Genomic DNA, 20,886 nt, shown 5'->3' on the forward strand with positions numbered 1-20,886 from the left:
TATTTGTAAAAACATTTTTTGTTGTCTCTAACGACAGCGGCCAGATTGCGTTCCAGCTGGGCTTTTGCCTTTCTCATTTCCTCTCTGCATGACCTGACGAGATCCCTGTACTCTTCTTGAGTCGCCTGCCCCTTCTTCCACAAGTGGTAAACTCTCCTTTTTTTCCTGAGTCCCAGCAAGAGCTCCCCGTTCAGCCAGGCCGGTCGTCTTCCCCACCCGTTCTTCTTACGGCACATGGGGACAGCCTGCTCCTGCGCCTTTAAGACTTCCTTCTTGAAGATCGTCCAGCCTTCCTGGACCCCTTTGCCCTTCAGGACTGTCTCCCAAGGGACTCTCTCAATCAGTGTCCTGAACAGGCCAAAGTCCGCCCTCCAGAAGTCCATGGTTGCGGTTTTGCTGCCCCCCCGCCTTACTTCACCAAGAATTGAGAATTCTCTCATTTCGTGGTCACAAAGCCCAAGACGGCCTCCAACCACCACATCTCCCACCAGTCCTTCTCTGTTTGTAAACAGCAGGTTGAGCGAGGCAGCTCCCCTGGTGGGCTCACTTACCAGCTGCGTCAGGAAGTTGTCTTCCACACACTCCAGGAACCTCCTAGACTGCTTCCTCTCTGCCGTGTTGTATTTCCAGCAGATGTCCAGGAAGTTGAAGTCCCCCACGAGAACAAGGGCTAGCGATTGAGAGACTTCTGCCAGCCGCTTGTAGAATGCTTCATCCACCCCTTCATCCTGGTTGGGTGGTCTATAACAGACTCCCAGCATCTTGCTGCCCACAAGCCAGGATGGCAGCATCTTCCTTGACTCCTCCCTTTCTCCGCCCTTGTCTCCTCCCAGACAAGGGACCTACCCCAGGTGATTCCCCCTCCCCCCCTTGCTCCCAGGTTTGCCACATCTGTAAACAGATTTGGTGTTTCAGGTGCTGTTAGGTAGGTCATCTTGGACTTCCATGGCGTTACTGATGTGTTTTCCTGGGTACTGCTGTCCCTGCCAGATTCCTCTCCCAAAAATGACCCCAATTCTTCCTTCAATTATCTGTAAAGTGTAGCCACCTCTCACATCATTCCCCCTTAACCACCTATAATATCTGGTGCTGGAATAGCAGAATATCCACAGAAGACAAGTTGTCTTCTCTAAGGCCACCTTCTGTCTGCTCTAAGCAGACATGGGGCACCACCTTCAGGTCAATTTTCCAAAAACAAAGCAGCCTTGAGTCCAGTTTGTTTGGGGCCCAGTTCTGGTGCCTGTGAAGCCATGCTATGCCTCAAGGGCCTTGAAAGCAGCTATTCCACTTTCAGATAGAGCCTGCCCTGTCATCCTCGGCACCAGGTTGTGCACTCAGCTGTGTGCCTTACATCTATGTCCACAAAGCCAGGATGGCAGCAGGAAGCTCCCGTACCTTTCACGAGCTTTGAGGCTGCCATTCTTCAAGCCACTGCTCTCTACCCTTCAGGTACCTAGCCCTGCTCAGCAAATGCAACGTACATGGCTGGCTCCCGCTTTTCTCCCATGACTGCCCTGCACTCCAGCATGTGAGCAAGGCTCCACCATACAGCTGCAGAAGGCAGACTGATGAGATGAGGCTGATACAGGATTTACCAAAGCCATGGAGAATGGCATGTGGGGCCGAGAGCAGGAGCATCCTTCTCTGTCTAGAGCTTCAAATTGCATGTCCTTGGCCATGCATACCAGGTGCCACAACTGCCCTTGTTAGTGTTGGCCAAGAACAGCACTATAACTCAGACAGCAAGGATGTGAAGCCTGCCAAAGGGTGGTGCCTTGGCTGACATAGCCAGTGTGGACTGTGCTGCATCTGCATTTCACTATGCTTTGTCTCTCTGGGGACACCCTAAGCTTCACACTTATCTCCCAGGGCCTGGCCCCACGGGGACAGAGACCTTTGCTTGCTTCTAGCTCTCCCTATCGTCACTGGGTTGTTGCAGTGCTCTGTATAACCAGCACGCCAAGACAACACATATGAGCTCTCCAAACACCCAGAGCTAGCCAATGTCCCCGGGACCCCATTTCACAGCACCGACCCCTCTGCTAGTTGTAGCACCTTGACCATTACCCCAGCCTACAAACACCCCTGCATCCCATCCACCACCCCACAGCATCCTCTCCTTGCTGCTCTGCCCCACCAGCAAAAGACCCCTAGACCCACAGTGACAGGCTGCTGCGAGCACAAAGCAGAGACCAGGCTGCTATGCAAGAAATTTGGTGGGGCTCGCTTGAGAAATGTGTCCCTCCATGGAGCTGCACTCAACTTCACAACAGAGCCACGCAGATGCCACTGCTTGGGGTGGAGAAGGGTCCAGAGCCTGCCCTTGGCAGAGCAGCTGCCCTGCAGCCACCCTGCGGGTGCCCACACTCCCCCTGTGCCCTGCAGCTCTGCCCTGCAGACCCTTGTCCTTGTGGTTTGCAGCCCTCGAACTCCAGGGTGAGCTTCCCCCCCCCGAGTCTCACCCCTTCTCAGCTCGGCACCAGACAGCCTCAGGGGCACACTCCCTTCCTCTCAGCACCAAGTGGGGTTCTGGAAATGCCACCTGTGCCATCAGCGGTGCAGCATGGGTGAGACCCAGCTACCACGGGAGCAGCACAGAGCCGGCTCAGAGGCAGCTTTGTGCAGAGGGAGGCACAGGCAGGGGGTGAAACAGCTCTGCAGGGGAGCAGCGTCAGCCTCAGCACAGCCCTGCTCTGGCTGCAGGGCCCAGCTTCCAGCCTCAGCAGGTGGAGGACAAGGGAGATGCAAGAACGCTGCTCCCCGGGGGACAACCCAAGCTCCGGGGTTGTTCTCCTGCATGCGTGGAGTGGGTGCTCTGCCCTCACCCCACATCGACCCCAAGGTCATCCTCCCCACTCTTCCATGCCCGCCACCTCCTCCCCCTGCAAGCTCCCTCCTTCTCTCCCACCCCTCCTCTGCCTTCTCCTTAGCAGCCACAAATCCTGGGAAGCAGGATTATTGAAACCGGGGTGTCCAGAGCTCCTTTGGTGGTGACGCTGCCCTGGAGAGGTGGGGGAGCGGGCAGGCAGCTCCTGCAGGCAGCCCTGGCCCTCCCGCAGCCCCTCTAGCCCAGCCCTGTCCTGCGCAGCCCGACGAAGCTGCCGGCAGGTCCGCGGGTCCGGAGCGCGGTGCTGGCCAAGCGGCGAAGCGGCGGCCCGGGACCGCCGCTCGAACCTCGCCACTCCCGCGAGCGCTGCGGCCTCTCCCGAGGCCCCGGGCCGCGGCCAGCCCAGCAATCGCGACCCGCTTTGGCCGCTCCCCGCCCCGCCCGGACGGCTCCCCGCAGAGGTCCGCATGCCCGGACTGCCGCCGGCGGCCCCAGCCCGGCGGCTCGGCAGCTCCGGGACACCCCGTCCCGCCCGGCCGCGGGTGCCGCCTCCCCGCCGGACGGGACCCACCGGGGCACGGGGCTCCCGGGAGGACAGGCCCCCCGGCCGGGCCCGGAGCCTGCGGCGGGGGCCGGGGCCGGGCCCCCCGGCGACGGGCGGCGGCGTCTCCTGGCGGTGGCGTCGGGGAACGGCACGGGGGGGCGGGGGCAGGCAGGGCTGCACACGGAGACACGGACACACTGAGTGCACCCCAACACACACACCCCCCAACACACACACAGACGCACACGCGCGCACACACACTGCACACCAACATGCACACACCGCAACACACTGCGCACCAACACACAGCCCTGTGAACGCATATGCAGGCTCGCAGGCTCACCTGAACCACACTGCATGTGTACAGTGTGCATACACAGTGTGTGTACATAGATGTAGAATGCACCCAGACACTGAGTGTACCCACACATAGTGCACACAGGGTGCCTGCATACGCAGAGTGCACCACACAAACTGACGTGCCAGCATGTGTGCACTCAAGGTGGGCGCATATATACAGTGTGCACCACGTAGGTATGCTGGACTTGTCCCACTTGCACATCACTGCTTGCCTGCTGCAGCTGTAACCAGATTGGCTCTTCAACACCCAAACGTGCATACTGCCTGTAGTAGTTATGTTCTCTGGTGTATGTTTTTTGGGAAGGACCTGGTGGCAAACGGCTGCAGAGAGCAGGGTCGCAGTGAACTTCCCAAAGAGGCTGTGATGCCACACTTGTTTTTTTCCTGCTAGCTGTTAGCAGGCAGTGCTTGTAGCCAGGTGCTGCTGCCTGCCATGGGGCCTGCACACCCTCATCCCTCAAGCAGAGCATTCAGCAGGGGTCTATTGGGGGTGTCTGATCCCAGCTTCTGCCTCCCCTCCTGCTTGGAACCCCCTGTGTTGCCCCACCCCCCCAGAGAGGCCACCATGCCCAGCACCCGGAACCAATGACTCTGTGACATCAGCCCCGGGAACAAGGGCACCGTGGACAACGTGACTACTGCGGGCACTACGTTGGCTGCCGCACTGGTGGCGACAAGCCCTTGGTTCTTGCAGCTGCCAACTGCCGCTGGCAGCGATGAATTTGCTCCCCCTCCTTGTCCTGCTGGCCGTGTGCTGGCCTGCGCACAGCACATGGGACAACTGTGGGTAAGTGGGCCAAGGCTCTGGGAGGGAGCTTGGGCAACCCTTACGGGGTTCACTGGAGGGTGCCCGCTTGTCCCCTGTGGCCACACCACAGCTTCCCGAACCCCATGTGGGAACCTCAGTTCCTTGCCAGCACCCAGGCTGCTGGGACAACTTGTCTACGGGGCTAAAGCAGAAACAGGGGTGGACGGACGTATGCCCCACGGGGTTCCCTGGCCCTGCTGTCCATGCAACACCTTGTGCGGAGGGAAGACGGCTGACCTTCAGCCTGAACAGCAGCAAGCCATCGAGCAGGACAGTAACGAGTTTCTGGTTACAGAGGGACCTGCGGGCTCCGGCCCATGGCTTCTCACTACGGCATGTCGCGCGTCGTGGGTGGCACAGATGCCCAGCCAGGGGCCTGGCCCTGGATCGTCAGCATCCAGGATCCCTGGAAAATAGGCACGGGGCATATATGCGGAGGGTCCCTCATCAGCCCACAGTGGGTCCTCACAGCAGCCCACTGCTTCATCGAAGCCAGGTAAGGAGGACCAGGGAATGGGGATATCCCCACAATACTAGCAGGTGCCCTGTCCGCAGCACCACGTGCTACTCCCATCCCGTTTCCTTGCAGTACGTCCAGCGCCTGGGCACACCAGAGCCCAGCTGAGAGACTGCTCAGGAGAAGGCTGGGCTTGTGCCACTGCTTCCTAGCAGCCTCCAGCTCGACATTCCTTGTGCCTAAGGCATGCTGGGGCCATCACACCCTCCGTAGCACTGCTTTCCTCTCTCCCTTGTGAAGCAGAAGGCAGGGAAGTGCTGGGCTGCTGCAGCACATGGCTCCGCTCCCTCTGACCCCTCTCTCCATCTGCCTTCCAGGCACATCACAATGTGGCGCGTGGTGATTGGGGCCACCCAGTTGACTCAGCTGGGCCCTGAGGCCCAAGTGCGCAATATTAAGCGGCTACTGGTTCACGAACGCTATAGCAATATCTCAGAGAGGAACGACATTGCGTTGCTGGAATTGGACCAGCCTGTCCAGTGCAGCTACTACATACAGCTTGCCTGTGTGCCTGACGCCTCGCTGAGAGTGTCAGAGCTGACAACCTGCTACATCAGTGGTTGGGGTTCCACGACTGCAAGATGTGAGTTCCCAAAAAGTACTCGTGTCCTGAGTGCAAGCTTGGCACACTGGGGAGGTGGGTTGGGCTTCCTGACAGCAGAGGCAAAAGTCAGAGTCAGGCTGTGGGGACGTATGCCCACAGAGAGATGGGCCTGACCCATTACCCAAAGCAAGACAGAAGGGAAACACCGGTACAATGACTCTCAAGATGCAAAGCCAAGCCCTAGGGAAGGGGTTCACCCAGACAGGGGAGGAGAACTGGCAACGAGCTGCTGGGTGTTAACTCCTTTCTGTGCTCACAGCTGGACGATCAACTGATGTCCTGCAGGAGGCCAAGGTCCGTCTCATTGATGTCAACCTCTGTAACAGCAGCCGGTGGTATAGAGGGGCCATCCACACTCACAACTTGTGTGCTGGCTATCCGCAGGGTGGCATTGACACCTGCCAGGTAGGAGCATGCTACAAGTCAACCCCCAGCAGCACAGGCAGCCCTGTCACAACCGCCCAAACACACCCCGGCACGCACTTTGCCTGGCAAGTGACCCTCCCACCGCTGGGTCCCCACCGCTGTTGGGGCTCACCTCCCCTTCCCCATCTGCAGCTCCTTGCCCAGTGCCTCCCTTGTCCCAGAGGCCTGGGACTCTGCCCAGAAAGCCCATCCGGTGCTCTTGGCAGCCCATAGGTCCAGATCCCAATCCTGGAACATCTGTCTTCCACACATCCAGGATCACTGTGCAGAGATGAGAGAGCCCTACCTTACAGGCCCACGACCCCCTCCCAGACAAGGTTCTGTAAGCTCCAGCACCTGAGCAGAGCCTTTCTGAGCAGTGAATACAGCTCCAGCAGGTGCTGTGAGAGAGAAGGAGCCAGCCACAGTGCTGACAGTGGCCACCCAGCACCACTTTAATCCTCTCTCCTCCGCTGCAGGGTGACAGTGGTGGTCCTCTCGTGTGCAAAGACAACAATGCTGACTACTTCTGGCTTGTTGGAGTGACCAGCTGGGGGAAAGGCTGTGCGAGAGCAAACCAGCCGGGAGTCTACACCTCCACTCAGCACTTTTATGACTGGATCCTGGTACAGATGGGATTGCACCCAGAAGTAACAGCTACTCCAGCGCCACAGCCAGTCTTTACCTCAACTCCCTTTCAGAGGCCAAGGCCAATACCAACACAATCGGGCAGGTTTACACCCTGCCCATTTCCACGCCAGAAGCTCGTGGAATTCTTTAATCTGCTGCAGGAGCTCCTGCAGGTCCTAAGGGGAAAAAAGGCTTGAGCAGCAGGATGAACAGGATCCAGTGCAGGCTGCAGTATACCACAACCATTTCCTTCTGGGGCAATGCCTGCTGATCCAAAGGCAGCCTCAGAGTCAAAGGCCTGCTCTGTCCTGCCCATGCTCCTCTGAGTGCACACAAATGCTGAAGTTGACTTAGTTCTTGAAATAAAGTTGCCAATTTTCACAGCTAACCATGCTTCAGTCCAATTCAGTCTCCTGTGCAAGGCAAGGACTTCCATGCCTGGCACCTGCAAAATGAGGCTGCAGGTAGACAGTAGGGCACAAAGGGAAAGAGTCACTCAAGAGGGCTGAAACTGTGCCTGGTCAGAGAGGAGGGTGAGTGTGCAGTGGAAGAAGGGAACACAGTTCTTAGGACGCTAGTGGTCTTGGGGACAGCAGCTGGAAACATGAAGTGTCTTGGGCTAGCTACTGGTGGGATCCCTGTGCGTGTGTGTACAATGTACCAGTGAACTTGAAACTGGACTCTCTCATGACCCAGGAGACATGGATCTAGAAAGACCCAAGGTTTGCACCAATGACCAGGTAAGGAGCTTGACATCCAGCCATAGTTATTACATGGACTTAATTTCCATACTGTTATTTGAGGAATCTATGAACATGCTGTGCTTATGAATCTAGGGAATGAAGGTGTGTTTATGTTTCACTAGTAAACATCCACTCCTGATCATCTGGAAAGGAAGAAAAGGACTGGACTGTGTTCACGTTTATGTAAGTGGTGGTTATGTATACATGGGTGCTGGTTAAGGCATTGCTCTGTTTATGTCAATCTGGTTTGCTGTTCACATTAATTGTGTAAGTCTGTGTGTGTGTTTCTGTATCTGGCTCTTTGGAATGCAGCGTAAGTCTCTTGAACACACACATGGGAACAGCAGCAGCCACATCCATCAGGCTGGGATAGGACAAGCCTCCTGGGTGTGAGAGTCCACCTGATTCAGCTCTAGCAGACCTGAAAGGAGAAATCCCCCACGTTCAGAAGTCTACTGGATCTGGCTGCTCCGTAACAGAATGGGGAAGGAAACCCAAAGAAACTCTGCAGCAGAGATCACAGGGGTGGACAGAGAGGCAGCACTGGCTAGGCTGTGAAAGCAATAGGGAGGGCTGGCAGTTGGACTTGCACTGTATAGTAACTGGACTGCCTTATAACAAAAGTGCAGGAAGGATGCAAGCACAAAGCTTTATAAAAAAAATTCTTTAGTGTTTGTTTTCTCCAGTAGGTACCATTAAAGCTTCTGGGCAGGACCCTTCCCTGCAGGTCTAAGAGTGGCTTAGCTCTCCTGGCAAGCTTTGCCTTGAAGAAGCATGCAATAACGCAACCATGTGGATACTCTCGCCCTTGACAGTGATGTGCAGTGGCTAGGGCTGAGTCAAGGAAGGTCATGCCCAGACAGTCTCCCACAAGAAGGGGAGAAGCCCAGCTGCCCATCACCAGAGCTCTCAGGCATGAGAAAAATCACTTTCCCCTGTGAAGGCCAGCTCTAACTAGCCCCAGAAATCTAGAGCAAAGGGAAAAACATACTCAGGGTCCGAGGCTTATGCAGATGGGGGCTTCTCTTCAGGGCAGCTCTCCTCTTTATCCGACAAATTCTCACTCTTCTTCTGAAGGTCAAAGCTCTGGAAAGGAGCAGGACAAGGAAATGCTGAGAAGCATGAGAGCAACAGCTACACTCTGCTGTGGTTCTTTTGAATTTGGTCTAGGGCAGCGTGGGCTCTTCAGAGGGTCACCACCTCACCCCTTCCAACCTAGACACGAGCAGCACACAAACCCGATGGTGTCACCAGCATAAGGCAAATCTTTCCACGCCTGCAAAGTTTCACCCTTTGCTACAGGCTCTGCTTTCCCTGAGGGAAAAAAGAGCAGAGCTGCTAATCACTTAGGAGGAGTGCATTAAGTAGCGCCTTTCTTACCTCCAGTTCTCGCATGACCTCATCCATGAAATCTCCTGAATTCTGTTTGTAAGCAACTGCCAGTTTGATAGCATCATTGAAGAGCTGATGAGAAGGAGAATGCTTGTCACTCAAAGTAAGGGGCACTGCATTTCTGTAACATATGGAAACTGTCCCCACACCCGAAGAAAAAAAAAAGCCAAACTCTGCAACTACCTATAGCTACCAGGACCTCACAAGCAGCCAAACAGATGTACTAGCCCATTTTCTGCTCTCTGTGCCTACAGCAGTCTCCACGTCCTTGGACTGTATAGGGCTCTCATGAATGCTGATCTAAATAGTTATGTTTTACCTTCACTACATTGGTGCCATCTGCAGCAGACACAAAGTAAAAGGGCAAACTGAATTTCCGGGCAAAGTTGAAGCTTTTCTGGGTCACCTTCATATCCGCTGGGGGCAAAAAAAGGAGAAGTGATCAGTAAGACATCACTGTAGGCAGAATGCCAACATGTGCAGGAGTGGTGGAAACAGATGGCAACCAGAGCCCAATTTAGCTGTTAAGGCCTCCTCACTATAGTACAAGGCTAGGAGAGTCCTCCCCAAAAGCTATAGGGTTTTAAAAGCAACAGCATCAGCAAACCGTTGACAAGAAGACACAAAAAAAGAAGAGTTCTTGTTGGTTTATCCATGGTGCTTGACTAAATTGTAGATGGATTCTGATGTGCTATAAATGAATAATGCTTTGCAGCTTAGAACATATCAGTTCACTTGCTGTGCAGCAACTATGAATGTTTTCCAGGCACATCCCTATGATTTTTGCTGTGTGTCCACATGACTTGGACACCATTGCCAGTACTAGTCATGCCTCTCCCTCCAGTTTGGCCTTTTTAACCAGAACTCCCCACTGCCCTTATGCCATGTTACCTATATTCCTGTGAGTCAGGGGCACGCTCACAGTGTACAAATGACTCAACTGTTATATATTTTTACTTAACAGGCAGTTAGGTCCAGCTACCCCAACCTCAGTAGGCCAGAGGCTTTATTTCTGGTTTGGAACAAATCTACTGCATATTTACAGGACGTGCTGACACAACAGTAACAGCTCAAAGTTTTGATAGATAGACAGCCTGTAGGCCAGCACAGGAGGATGACTCCAGATGATCCACCTTTTTTCATAGAAGCAACAGCCGAAGTAGTTCAGACTCCAAATGCTTGCCAGGGAGCACTGCCTAGGCAGCCGCTCCCCACCTCTTTGCAGGAAGCCAGATCAACTGTTCTGTAGACTGGGCCTGTGTTAAGAGCTGTGGGCTGATTATTTCCTAGTCCGGGGGGAATACAGTAAACGAAGGCAAGGCAGAGGACTCTCTTGGAGCAGTGTCCACTCATACATAGAACACTAAGAGCAGGATTCATCTACACAGAGGTTCTGTCTGCAATATGGCTGTCAACACCAAGTCCATTTGCCTCGGACTTCCTGTACAGTCTGTGCAATCAGTGGATTCAAGGCTGGCTTGACACATCCTATAGGAAAGGCTTTTATTAGGTAAGATCAATCATGCCCTAAGCCACACCACTGAACGAAATGAACTTTCGTAGACTACAGTGGGAGCCCAGACACCTTATTCAGGTGCAGACACCTATTCATAGCTGCGATGATTTCTACCATGAATGTCAGCAAGGAAGCCCATGTGTGACACTGTGCTTGATAGAGAATAGCAGGAGACTGTGGTCCTAAGGGTATGTGTTCTCTCGTTGATGCTGAGCGGAATGCTGATGCGTTATGCGCTCTCACAGGATGCAGGAGACAGATCACAACCCAAATGATAGCAATAATGAATGCTTAGCTGGCATTCCTAAGAGGAGAGAATCATCCAATCATCTGCAGAGGAAGGTGAACAATTTTGCCAGCAGGTATATTTAGACACTTTAGCACAGAGGAGTCCCACGGAAACCTGCAGGCTGAATTAGCAAGACAAAGGCAGTTACCGACTGTATCAGGGGAAGCCACATAATAGATTATGCTCTTTTTCCAGCAAGACATCCTGCAATTTTTGACTAGGTAGTGCTCCAATCAGCTTTTGGGTTCTTGCTGGATGAAATGGGCAGCGTGGTAAGGACAGAATTGGAAGGACATCACTTGAATAAGCTTTAAATGGATCAAATTTGTATTTTTAATTGCTAGTAAAACAAGGAAAAGACCCTATAAGACAGCATGCAAGGTCAGTAGAGGACCTAGCTATTCGTTTGGTAAAATACAGCCCTGAGGAACTAATACTCAAGAACTCATCTGGACCTAACAGATGAATGACATTCTTTCTCAGCCAGGTCAGAAGAGAATCACATCACAATCCTGAGAGGTTGAAAGAAGAAGATATACTCACCATCAATTTTGTTGGCCACCACAATGCAAGGAATCTCTGGGCGGAATTCTCTCAGCTCCTTGTACCAGCTGTTTAAGTTCTTGTAGGTGACTTTCCGCTGCACATCAAACACCTTCCGAAAAAGAACCAGCTATCATGGGGCCAACAGCAGGACAGCTCCTGATCAACCCACTGCACCAAACACAAGTACAGAATCCAGAATTTTCCCAGTAGGACATCAACAAAGGAAACTGGCCTTTGTTAGAAAAGATGAAAGAGAAAAGGAAGAATACCCAGCAAGCCTTGAAACATGCAGCCAGCCCGTTTCTTTGCACGATGCAGGAAACAGTCCCTCATTTTCCTTTACATTCTTATTTTGTACTATGATCAGCAGTCTATCACCCATGACAGTGAAAAAGCACTGGGAAAGATCTGTTCTGCTAAGTAGGGTCAGATGTGAGGCTTCTCTATTTTAAGAATTAAAATATCAATTAAGTTGACTGATGCTCACAAGCAATGAGAAATAGTGGAAAGTTAGAGCAACAGTACAAACCAAGAGACCTAAGTGGGTTAGGCGTCAGGAAACAAGACTGATTTGAGCTAATAAATGGGAAGCGCAAAGTATAGGAAAATAGAAAGGGCAGAAGACTAGAGAAGAATGTCTTATGGAGTACCCCTGCAGAACACGTTGGAACAGTTTTGTACTACATAATCCAATAGTCACATCACAGAATAAGAAAGGAATGCCCTCTCCCTCGCATCACCTCTGACAGGACTGCTTCTAAATAAGTACATTCAGTTGTACGTACCACCTTACTGGAAACACAGTGACAAAAGTAAGAAAATTTAGAAGACAGCAAAGCCAGGGAATATAGTAAGAGTGCTATCAGGAAAGACAGAAGAGAGCTAAACATACCCAACTACACTGGTTTTACCTGGTGAGAGAAGAAAGAAAAATATAGGAAAGTTTTAAACTGCTGGAAGAGACAAGAAATGTAAGGCAGTGTAATCATAAAAAGTAACATACAGGCCAAGTGTCAACTGGGACTGTTATTACTTGAAATTCTATCAGATCACAGCTGAGACACTACCCTTACCATGATACAAGCATGAGCCTTATGGTAATAGGATGCATGCATGCTCTGGAACCTCTCCTGTCCAGCTGTGTCCCAGAAGTCTGTAAGACACAAAAAACAAGCTTAGAATGACACAACTTTCCAAGTTCTGTTTTCCTCACAACTTAAACCCAGGATGCCAAGCCCAGTTCATCTACTCAGGGTTGCAAGTTAGGTTTCACCTCACTAATCTGAAACATTACAGGGCTAAGAGATTATGCAAAACTAGGACCTTTTCTTAGCTAGGCTTAGCTATGTGTTGTGCTGACACTGAACATTGCTATAAACATATTAGCAAAAGAGAAATCATCAGTAGACATGACATATAAAGGACAGTAAGAAAAAGCTAGTCAAAAGTGCAAAGATTGATAACAATGTATGGTACTTTGTCACTAGAGATGACAACAGGAAACAAAATCTAAACATCTTGAAACAGCTTGATTTCTGACACAGTGATAAATAGCCAGGTGCCTGCCATAGGAAATGTTCCATCTCCTTTTGCAGACAGTCTAACTCTGCTCTTTGCAGGGGCACGACTCGTTCTAAAATTATGAAGGGTAAGCAAGTTAGCCTGAGACAGACGGGTCCCAATTCATTAAGTACCTTGTAGACTAGGTATTGTGAAGCATACCTGAACAGTCATCAACATTTTAATGCCTTTTTCTGTTTGTGCGTCTCAGGTAGAGATCTCTCCCCCTCCTTTTACTGGATTTATAGGCTAATATTTGTGACTTATTTGTTGTATAAATTTACACAGCTTCAGCTAAGAACCACCAGATGTAGTTATACTTCTGTCAGCTAGACTGAAGCATGCCACTCCACCTAAAGCCAAATATGACACTTTCCTTAGTGTTTACTAGTTTTTGACTGGATACTGTATCAGACTTGCAGGATGGTGACTTCTTAAGCTGCCCAAAATATAGACAAGTACTCATCAGACCACATTTGCATTCATTTTAGGTAGTTATGCTTAGCTTCTAAAATTGCCTGATCCTTTTAATGTGCCATTTCAGAATCCTCACTTACAAGGAAAAAAGAGGTGCAGTGACCACGACCTACTGAATGTCCCTAAATTAACTTCCCAAACAATGCGGCAGCTGTCATAAGAGAACTTGCCATGGCTTATTGAAAAACACTGCTGCTTTTATTACTAAATCCTCCAGATCTTGCCTGTCATACCCCATGTCACTCCAGAACACAGGAATTTATCAACCTTAAAATCCTTGGGAAAAATAAGATTCATAAAGAAATACACCATATTTTAATGCAATCCTAACTCTACCACACGGAATTTGGCAATGGCCACTAACAATAGCTCAGCAGAGTAAAAATTAAACTAGCTAGGGAAGTGGTAATTCTTCTAAAGTGGCACAATTTAAAGTCTTCAGATCAAACTACCTGCCTTTACAAATCACACTTCATGACATGTCTTCTCTGCAAGGTAGCTTGGATGATCAGCATTATGTTCATAAAAGGTGAAGACAGAAGACACTGTGAACTCTTGTATAACATAGGCCAGATGAATTACTTAAGCTAGAGCAAGCTACTTAATAAAGTACTAAATCCATGTTAAAAATAAGTCCCTGACATATGAATCCATACTTTTGCAAGTTGCCTTAATAGTAATTTCACTTACTGTTTAAAAAAAAAAACAAACACCGTATCTTTTATTTGAGTTTACCTAACATCAACTAGAGTCTGTTAAATATTTCTTGCTACGCTGAAGCCTCCTTTTGTACCAAGTTCCTGTTCTCTGATGTTTTACCTTCTCCCTGAGAAGTTAAGCAGACTGAGTCTCTCATCATTAGGCCCCTTTTTACCATCTGTTACCTGGCCAGGGACATCAAAGGCAACAAGAAAAGATTCTATAGGTACATTGGGGATAAAAGGAAGACAAGGGAAAATTTGGGCCCTCTCCATAACAGAACGGGAGACCTGGTTACCCGGGACACAGAGAAGGCAGAAGTACTCAATGACTTTTTTGCCTCAGTCTTCACCAGCAAGTGCTCGAGCCTCACCACCCAAGCCACAGAAGGCAAAGGCGGGGACTGGGAGAATGAAGAGCTGCCCACTGTGGGAGAACATCAGGTTTGAGACCATCTAAGGCACCTGAAGGTGCACAAGTCCATGGGACCCGATGAGATCCATACGTGGGTCCTGAAGGAACTGGTGGATGAAGTGGCTAAGCCACTATCCATTGTATTTGAGAAGTGGCAGAAGTTCCCACTGACTGGAAACATAACCCCCATTTTTAAAAAGGGGAAAAAGGAAGATCCAGGGAACTACAGGCCAGTCAGTCTCACCTCTGTGCCTGGGAAGATCACAGAACAGATCCTCCTGGAAACTATGCTAAGGCACATGAAGGACAGGGAGGTGATTTGACACAGCCAGCATGGCTTCACCAAGGGCAAGTCCTGCCTGACCAACCTAGTGGCCTTCTATGATGGAGTGACTACATCAGTGGACACGGGAAGGGCTACAGATGTCGTCTATCTGGACCTCTGTAAGGCCTTTGACGCGGTCCCCCACAACATCCTTCTCTCTAAACTGGAGAGGTATGGATTTGATGGGTGGACTGTCCGGTGGGTGAGCAATCGGTTAGATGGTCACATCCAGAGGGTAGTGGTCAATGGCTCAATGTCCAGATGGAGACTGGTGACGAGTGGCGTCCCGCAGGGGTCCGTACTGGGACCGGTACTGTTTAATATCTTCATCAATGACGTAGACAGTGGGATCGAGTGCACCCTCAGCAAATTTGCAGATGACACCAAGCTGAGTGGTGCGGTCAACATGCCAGAGGGACGGGATGCCATCCAGAGGGACCTGGACAAGCTCGGGAAGTGGGCCTGCGTGAACCTCATGGGGTTTAACAAGGCCAAGTGCAGGGTCCTGCACCTGGGTCAGGGCAACCCCCAGTATCAATACAGGCTGGGGGATGAAGGGATTGAGAGCAGCCCTGCTGAGAAGGACTTGGGGGTACTGGTGGATGAAAAGCTGGACATGAGCCAGCAATGTGCGCTCACAGCCCAGAAGGCCAATCGTATCCTGGGCCGCATCCAAAGAAGCGTGGCCAGCAGGTCGAGGGAGGTGATTCTGCCCCTCTACTCTGCTCTGGTGAGACCCCACCTGCAGTACTGCATCCAGCTCTGGAGCCCTCAGCATAAGAAAGACACGGACCTGTTGGAGCGGGTCCAGAGGAGGGCCATGAAAATGATCAGGGGGATGGAACACCTCTGCTATGAGGAAAGGCTGAGAGAGTTGGGGTTGTTCAGCCTGGAGAAGAGAAGGCTTCAGGGAGACCTTCTTGCAGCCTGTCAGTACTTAAAGGGGGCTTATAAAAAAGATGGTGGCAAACTTTTTAGCAGGGCCTGTTGCGACAGGACAAGGGGGAATGGCTTTAAACTAAAGGGGGGTAGATTTAGACTAGATGTAAGGAAGACATTTTTTACGCTGAGGGTAGTGAAACACTGACACAGGTTGCCCAGAGAGGTGGTGGATGCCCCATCCCTAGAAACATTCAGGATCAGGTTGGACGGGGCTCTGAGCAACCTGATCTAGTTGAAGATGTCCCTGCCCATGGCAGGGGAGTTGGACTAGATGACTTTTAGAGGTCCCTTCCAACCCAAACTATTCTATGATTCTATTCTATGATCTTTCAATTGTTCTCATGGCTCTTCTCTGAAACCTTGTATTGGGTTTAAGTAGCAAGGTGTTTGTAAGGGGGGTGGTGCTGCAGGGGTGGCTTCTGTGAGAAGACACCAGAAGCTGACCCCATGTCAGGCAGTGGCAGTTTCAGTCAGCTCCAAGACAGACCCACCTCTGGCCAAATCACACCCAATCAGCGACGCTGGTGATAACATATTTAAGAAGGGGTAAAAAACGCTGTGCAGCAGCTGTAGAGAGGGGAGTGAGAAAATGTGAGAGAAACAACTCTGCAGACACCAAGGTCAGTGAAGAAGGAGAGGGAGGAGGTGCTCCAGGCGCCGGAGCAGAGATTCCCCTGCAGCCTGTGGTGAAGGCCATGGTAACACAGGTGGTCCCCCTGTGTCCAGTTGTCCTCCACCCGAAGGACCATGGTGGAGTAGATGTCCACACTACAGCCTGTGGAGGACCACACGCCGCAGCAGGTGGATGTGCCCTGAAGGAAGCTGCAGCCCATGGAGAGCCCACACTGGAGCAGACTCCTGGCAAGAACTGTGGCCTGTGGAGAGTAGCCCATGCAGGAGCAGGTTTTCTGGCAGAATCTGTGGCCCATGGGAGACCCATGCTGGAGCAGTCCATTCCTGAAGGACTGTACCCCATGGAAAGTACCCATGCTGGAGCAGTTCTTGAAGAACTGCAGCCTGGGGAAGGACCCAAGTTGGAGAATTTTGTGAAGGACTGTATCCCATGGGAGGGACCCCACGCTGGAGCAGGGGAAAACTGTGAGGAAGAAGCAGCTGCAGAGGCAAAGTGTTATGAACTGAGTGCAATCCCCATTCCCTATTCCCCTGCACTGCTCGGGGGGAGGAGGAGGTGGAAGATTTAGGAGTGAAGTTGAGCCTGGGAATAAAGGAGGGATGACGGAGGGAAGGTGGTTTTAGTTTTGTTTTACTTCTCACTATCCTACTCTGTTACAATTAATTGTCAATAAATGAATTAATTTCTCCAAGTCAAGTCTGTTTTGCCCATGATGGTAACCAGGACAGTAAGTAACCTCCCTGTCCTTACCTCAACCCACGAGGTTTTTCATCATATATTCTCCCGCTGCCCTGTCGAGAAGGGGGAGTGATAGAGTGGCTTGGCGGGCACCTGGTGGTCAGCCAAGGTCAACCTACCACAAACCTCCACCATTTTTCAGTGCTTTTACTGAATCACAGAAATAAGAATTAGACACAGTCTTGCTGTAGTGGTTTCAAAAAGGAGTCTTAGTGTAATGTTTCAAATCTGGGATAGCTGTAAAATCTCTGAAATTAATATTCTGGTTTTATATCCAAAGATCACCTTAGCTGTTTGGAATACAGCTCTCTTTTGAAGCTCATATTCAGCTAAGCACTGAAGTTCATCATCTTTCTTGCCTCCCAGGATGGTTTCTAATTCTCCCTATGAACTTACATGGAACCATATTATAAACCATCCCAGTTTACCTGCATTAGTTTATTATTGAAACTGTTGTTACTAACCAGGTTAGAAACAATGCAACTGGCAAAATAGGTGGATGATGCTTCGCTATATTACAGATACTAGTTGTTTAAGAATTGCAGCATTTCCTCACTCAAAGTAATGATGTACACTGATAAGACTCTTATGAAGAACCATCTCTATCTTTGTAAAATGTATTTCAAACATGAACCAACTGAACAGAATTCAGAAGAACCATACAGAATAACAAAAGATCTAGAAATCATGCCCTATGAGAAAAGGCAGAATAAAGTGAGGTTGTTTACCCTAAAAGAGAGAAGAAATAGAATCACAGAATCACAGAATGGTTTGTGTTGGAAGGGACCTTTAAAGATCATAGAATCATAGAATTCTTCAGGTTGGAAAAGACCTCTAAGATCATCAAGTCCAACCATTAACCCAGCACTGGCAAGTCCACCACTAAACCATGTCCCTAAGCACCACGTCTACATGTCTTTTAAACACCTCCAGGGATGGTGACTCAACCACTCCCTGGGCAGTCTGTTCCAATGTTTAACCACTCTTTCAGTAAAGAAATTTTTCCTCATGTCCAATCTAAACCTCCCCTGGTGCAACTTGAGGCCATTTCCTCTTGTCCTATCGCTTGTTACTTGGGAGAAGAGACCAACACCCACCTCGCTACAACCTCCTTTCAGGCAGTTGTAGAGAGCGATAAGGTCTCCCCTGAGCCTCCTTTTCTCCAGGCTAAACAACCCCAGTTCCTGCAGCCACTCCTCATAAGACTTGTGCTCTAGACCCTTCACCACTCATTTACTATATTGACAGAGTAAAGGAGTCTGAAGACAGTTTCACACTGCAGCTAAACTGATATAATATCTAGCTCGCAAGAAAGAGCAAGCCCACTCTCTACTCTTCCTTCCTTTGCCTGTGCATTCCCACCTGCCCCTTTCACCAGCACTGGTGTGTATAAGTCTCCATGGTGAAATGTTTTAGGAAGCAAAATGAGTAGAAACCCATTCACTTATTTTGTGAGTGGTTAATATGCATGGTTAGCTTCCTGAACTGGCTTGACGATGGACAGGACTAGGCCTATAAGTGAACGCTGGTGGTACATAGGGGAAAAGGACTGCAACTTTCATGGCCAGCTAGCTTAGCTTCATGATAAAATTTAAATCTTAGTTAGCTTAGTTCCATCATGACACTGCATCCTGAGCAACAAGCACTTTGACTAACAGTGACTAACACAGCTAAATCAGGATTCTTGCAGCAATTACTTTGACAGGTATTCAATTCCTTGAAAAAAACAAAGATAATCTTTGACTTAGATATCCCTTTGCCTGGAAGTCAAATGTAAAAGTACTGGCATAGCTGAAGAACCTAATAAGTGAACAGTGATCTGGCCTGGTAGATGAAGGGAGAGTAGTGGCTATTGTCTACCTACGACTTCATTAAGGCTTTCAGCACTGTCTCCCATAAGACCCTCATAGAGAAGCTGTTGATGTATGGACTGGATGAGCAGACAGTGAGGTGGATTGAAAACTGGCTGAATGGCCAGCCAAGATGGTGGTGATCAGCGGCATGAAGTCTAGCTGGAGGCCAGTAACTTAGCAGTGTACCCCAGGGGTCAATACTGGGTCTGATCCTGTTCAACATCTTCATTAATGATCTGGATGATGGGGCAGATTGCACCCTCAGCAAGCTTGCAGATGACACAAATCTGGGAGAAGTGCTGATACACCAGAGGGTTATGCTGCCATCCAGAGGGACCTGGACAGGCTGGAGAAATGGGCTGACAAGGAACCTCATGAAGTTCAACAAGGAGACGTGCAAAGTCCTCCACTTGGGGAGGAACAACCCCATAGCACCAGTTTATGCTGGGGACCACCCAGCTGGAAAGCAGCTTTGCAGAAAAGGCCCTGGGGGTCCTGGCTGACACCAAGCTGACTGGGAGCCAGCAATGTGCCCTTGCCACAAAGGTGGCTACTAGTATCCTGGGCTGCATTAGGCAAAGTATTCCTTCGCCTCTACTCAGCACTGGTGAGGCCACACCTGGAGTACTGTGTCCAGTTCTGGGCTCCTGAGTACAGGAGAGACATGGACATATTGGAGAGATTCCAATGAAGAGCCACGAAGATGATTAAGGGACTGGAGCATCTCTCATGTAAGGAAAGGCTGAGACGGTTGGGACTCTTTAGCCAAGCAAAGAGATGGCTCAGGGGGGATCTCATCTATGAGTATAAATACCTGAAGGAACAGTGTAAAGAAGATAGAGCCAGGCTCTTTTCAGTGGTGCCCAGTGACAGGACCAGAGGCAACAGGCACAAACTGAAACATAGGAGGTTCCCTCTGAACATCAGGAAACACTTTTTCCACTGTAAGGGTGACTGAGCACTGGCACAGGCTGCCCAGAGAGGTTGCGGAGTCTCCCTCCTTGGAGATATTGAAAAGCCATCTAGACATTGTCCTGGGCAACTGGCTCTAGGTGGCCCTGCTTGAACAGGGGGTTGGACAGGATGACCTCCAGAGGTCCCTTCCAATCTCAACCATTCTGTGATCCTGTGATCCCTTCATTCCCCCATTTCCCTGCCTACAAACCACTGTTTGGCATCCCCTCGCCCACCGCAAGGAACTCCCCTGCCATGTTTTTGGGTCCATATACTGCTGCATATGCCAACAGCACCGCCGCTGTTTCCCTCTCTGCACATAGCCAGCACCACCCTGTCCCCAGGGCCCACGGAACACCTAAGCAGGGAACTCCCCACTTACCGACGAGAACCGCCTGCCCGTCCACCCGAGCACGGTGCTTGTAGAGCGTCAGGGCGAAGGTGGAGAGCTGCTGGGGGCGGCTGCGCCCGTGTTAAGGAGCTGACGGAGGAGCACGTCCCCCCACTCCGCAGCGACCGCTGGCGCCGGGCCGGCACCCGCTCCCCCGGCCGGGCCCGCCGCAGTTCCCCGGGGCGGGGCGGGCCGGGCCGCCACCTGCACAGCGGCGCGGGGCTGCTCAGGGCGCAGGCCCGGGAATACGGACGGGAACAAAGGGGGCGCGGGCGGCCCACCACAAGGATACAATCCATCGAGCAGGAACCTCTCCAGCAGCCTGTGGAAAGAGCACCACACAGCCGTTAGGCTGTGGGACCGAGCCGCCCCTCCCCTCCCCGCGGGGAACCGGCCGGGCGGCGGCGTGCCGGCGCGGCCACGCACTTGGACTTGCCCACGGCGCTGTCGCCCAGGCAGATGATCTTCACGGTCTCCTCAGCGCCGGCCGCGGCCTCATCCAGGGCCTGCTCCGCCGCCGCCGCATCCGCCATGGCACCGCCTCCGCGTCCCCGCTGCTACGCGACACGGCGGGCCCCGCCTCAGGCCTCTCCTGAGTCCCGCCTCTACTCAGGCCCCGCCTCTACTCAGGCCCCGCCCCCGCCTCACGGTCCACTGCCCCTCCGTGCGTTATCGAGCGCTCTGCCCCGCCCTTCTCCCCCTTGTTAGTGCGTCACGC

At 51.3% G+C, this 20,886-nt stretch overlaps 2 protein-coding genes across 4 annotated transcripts; one reads left to right on the top strand and one right to left on the bottom strand.

Moving 5' to 3' along the window:
• The first annotated feature begins 1,161 nt into the window (after positions 1-1,161).
• Positions 1,162-6,907, top strand: ACR (acrosin). The gene is given in 8 exon segments (XM_076328568.1): positions 1,162-1,179; positions 1,526-1,612; positions 4,291-4,380; positions 4,382-4,518; positions 4,835-5,035; positions 5,374-5,639; positions 5,920-6,065; positions 6,545-6,907. Coding segments are annotated over 8 exon segments (1,293 nt in total). The 3' UTR covers positions 6,893-6,907.
• RABL2B (RAB, member of RAS oncogene family like 2B) lies at positions 5,371-20,717 on the bottom strand. Of its 3 annotated transcripts, none has more exons than XM_076341931.1 (9): positions 20,595-20,717; positions 20,461-20,490; positions 20,160-20,239; positions 12,255-12,334; positions 11,179-11,290; positions 9,150-9,247; positions 8,819-8,902; positions 8,430-8,524; positions 5,371-6,058 (listed from the first exon to the last, which is right to left on the bottom strand). In XM_076341931.1, the coding sequence occupies exons 1-8, from the start codon at positions 20,699-20,701 to the stop codon at positions 8,444-8,446; spliced, it is 672 nt and encodes a 223-aa protein (XP_076198046.1). In that variant the 5' UTR covers positions 20,702-20,717; the 3' UTR covers positions 5,371-6,058; positions 8,430-8,443. The 3 variants fall into 3 exon arrangements, with proteins under 3 accessions (XP_076198046.1, XP_076197950.1, XP_076197858.1); XM_076341835.1 differs by lacking the exon at positions 5,371-6,058 and adding an exon at positions 7,541-7,859; XM_076341743.1 differs by lacking the exon at positions 5,371-6,058 and having other exon boundaries at positions 8,088-8,524.
• Between the last annotated feature and the right edge of the window lie 169 nt (positions 20,718-20,886).

Source organism: Aptenodytes patagonicus, chromosome 1 (assembly GCF_965638725.1).
Source record: "Aptenodytes patagonicus chromosome 1, bAptPat1.pri.cur, whole genome shotgun sequence".
Classification (NCBI taxonomy): Eukaryota; Metazoa; Chordata; class Aves; order Sphenisciformes; family Spheniscidae; genus Aptenodytes; species Aptenodytes patagonicus.

Coding starts and splice junctions, on each gene's coding strand:
- RABL2B (XM_076341931.1), bottom strand. CDS start 20,701: ATGGCGGATGCGGCGGCGGCGGAGCAGGCCCTGGATGAGGCCGCGGCC. Junction 12,335..20,159: donor CGGGCAGGCGGTTCTCGTCG/GTAAGTGGGGAG, acceptor TGTGTCTTACAG/ACTTCTGGGACACAGCTGGA. Junction 11,291..12,254: donor AGGCTCATGCTTGTATCATG/GTAAGGGTAGTG, acceptor CTTTTTCGGAAG/GTGTTTGATGTGCAGCGGAA.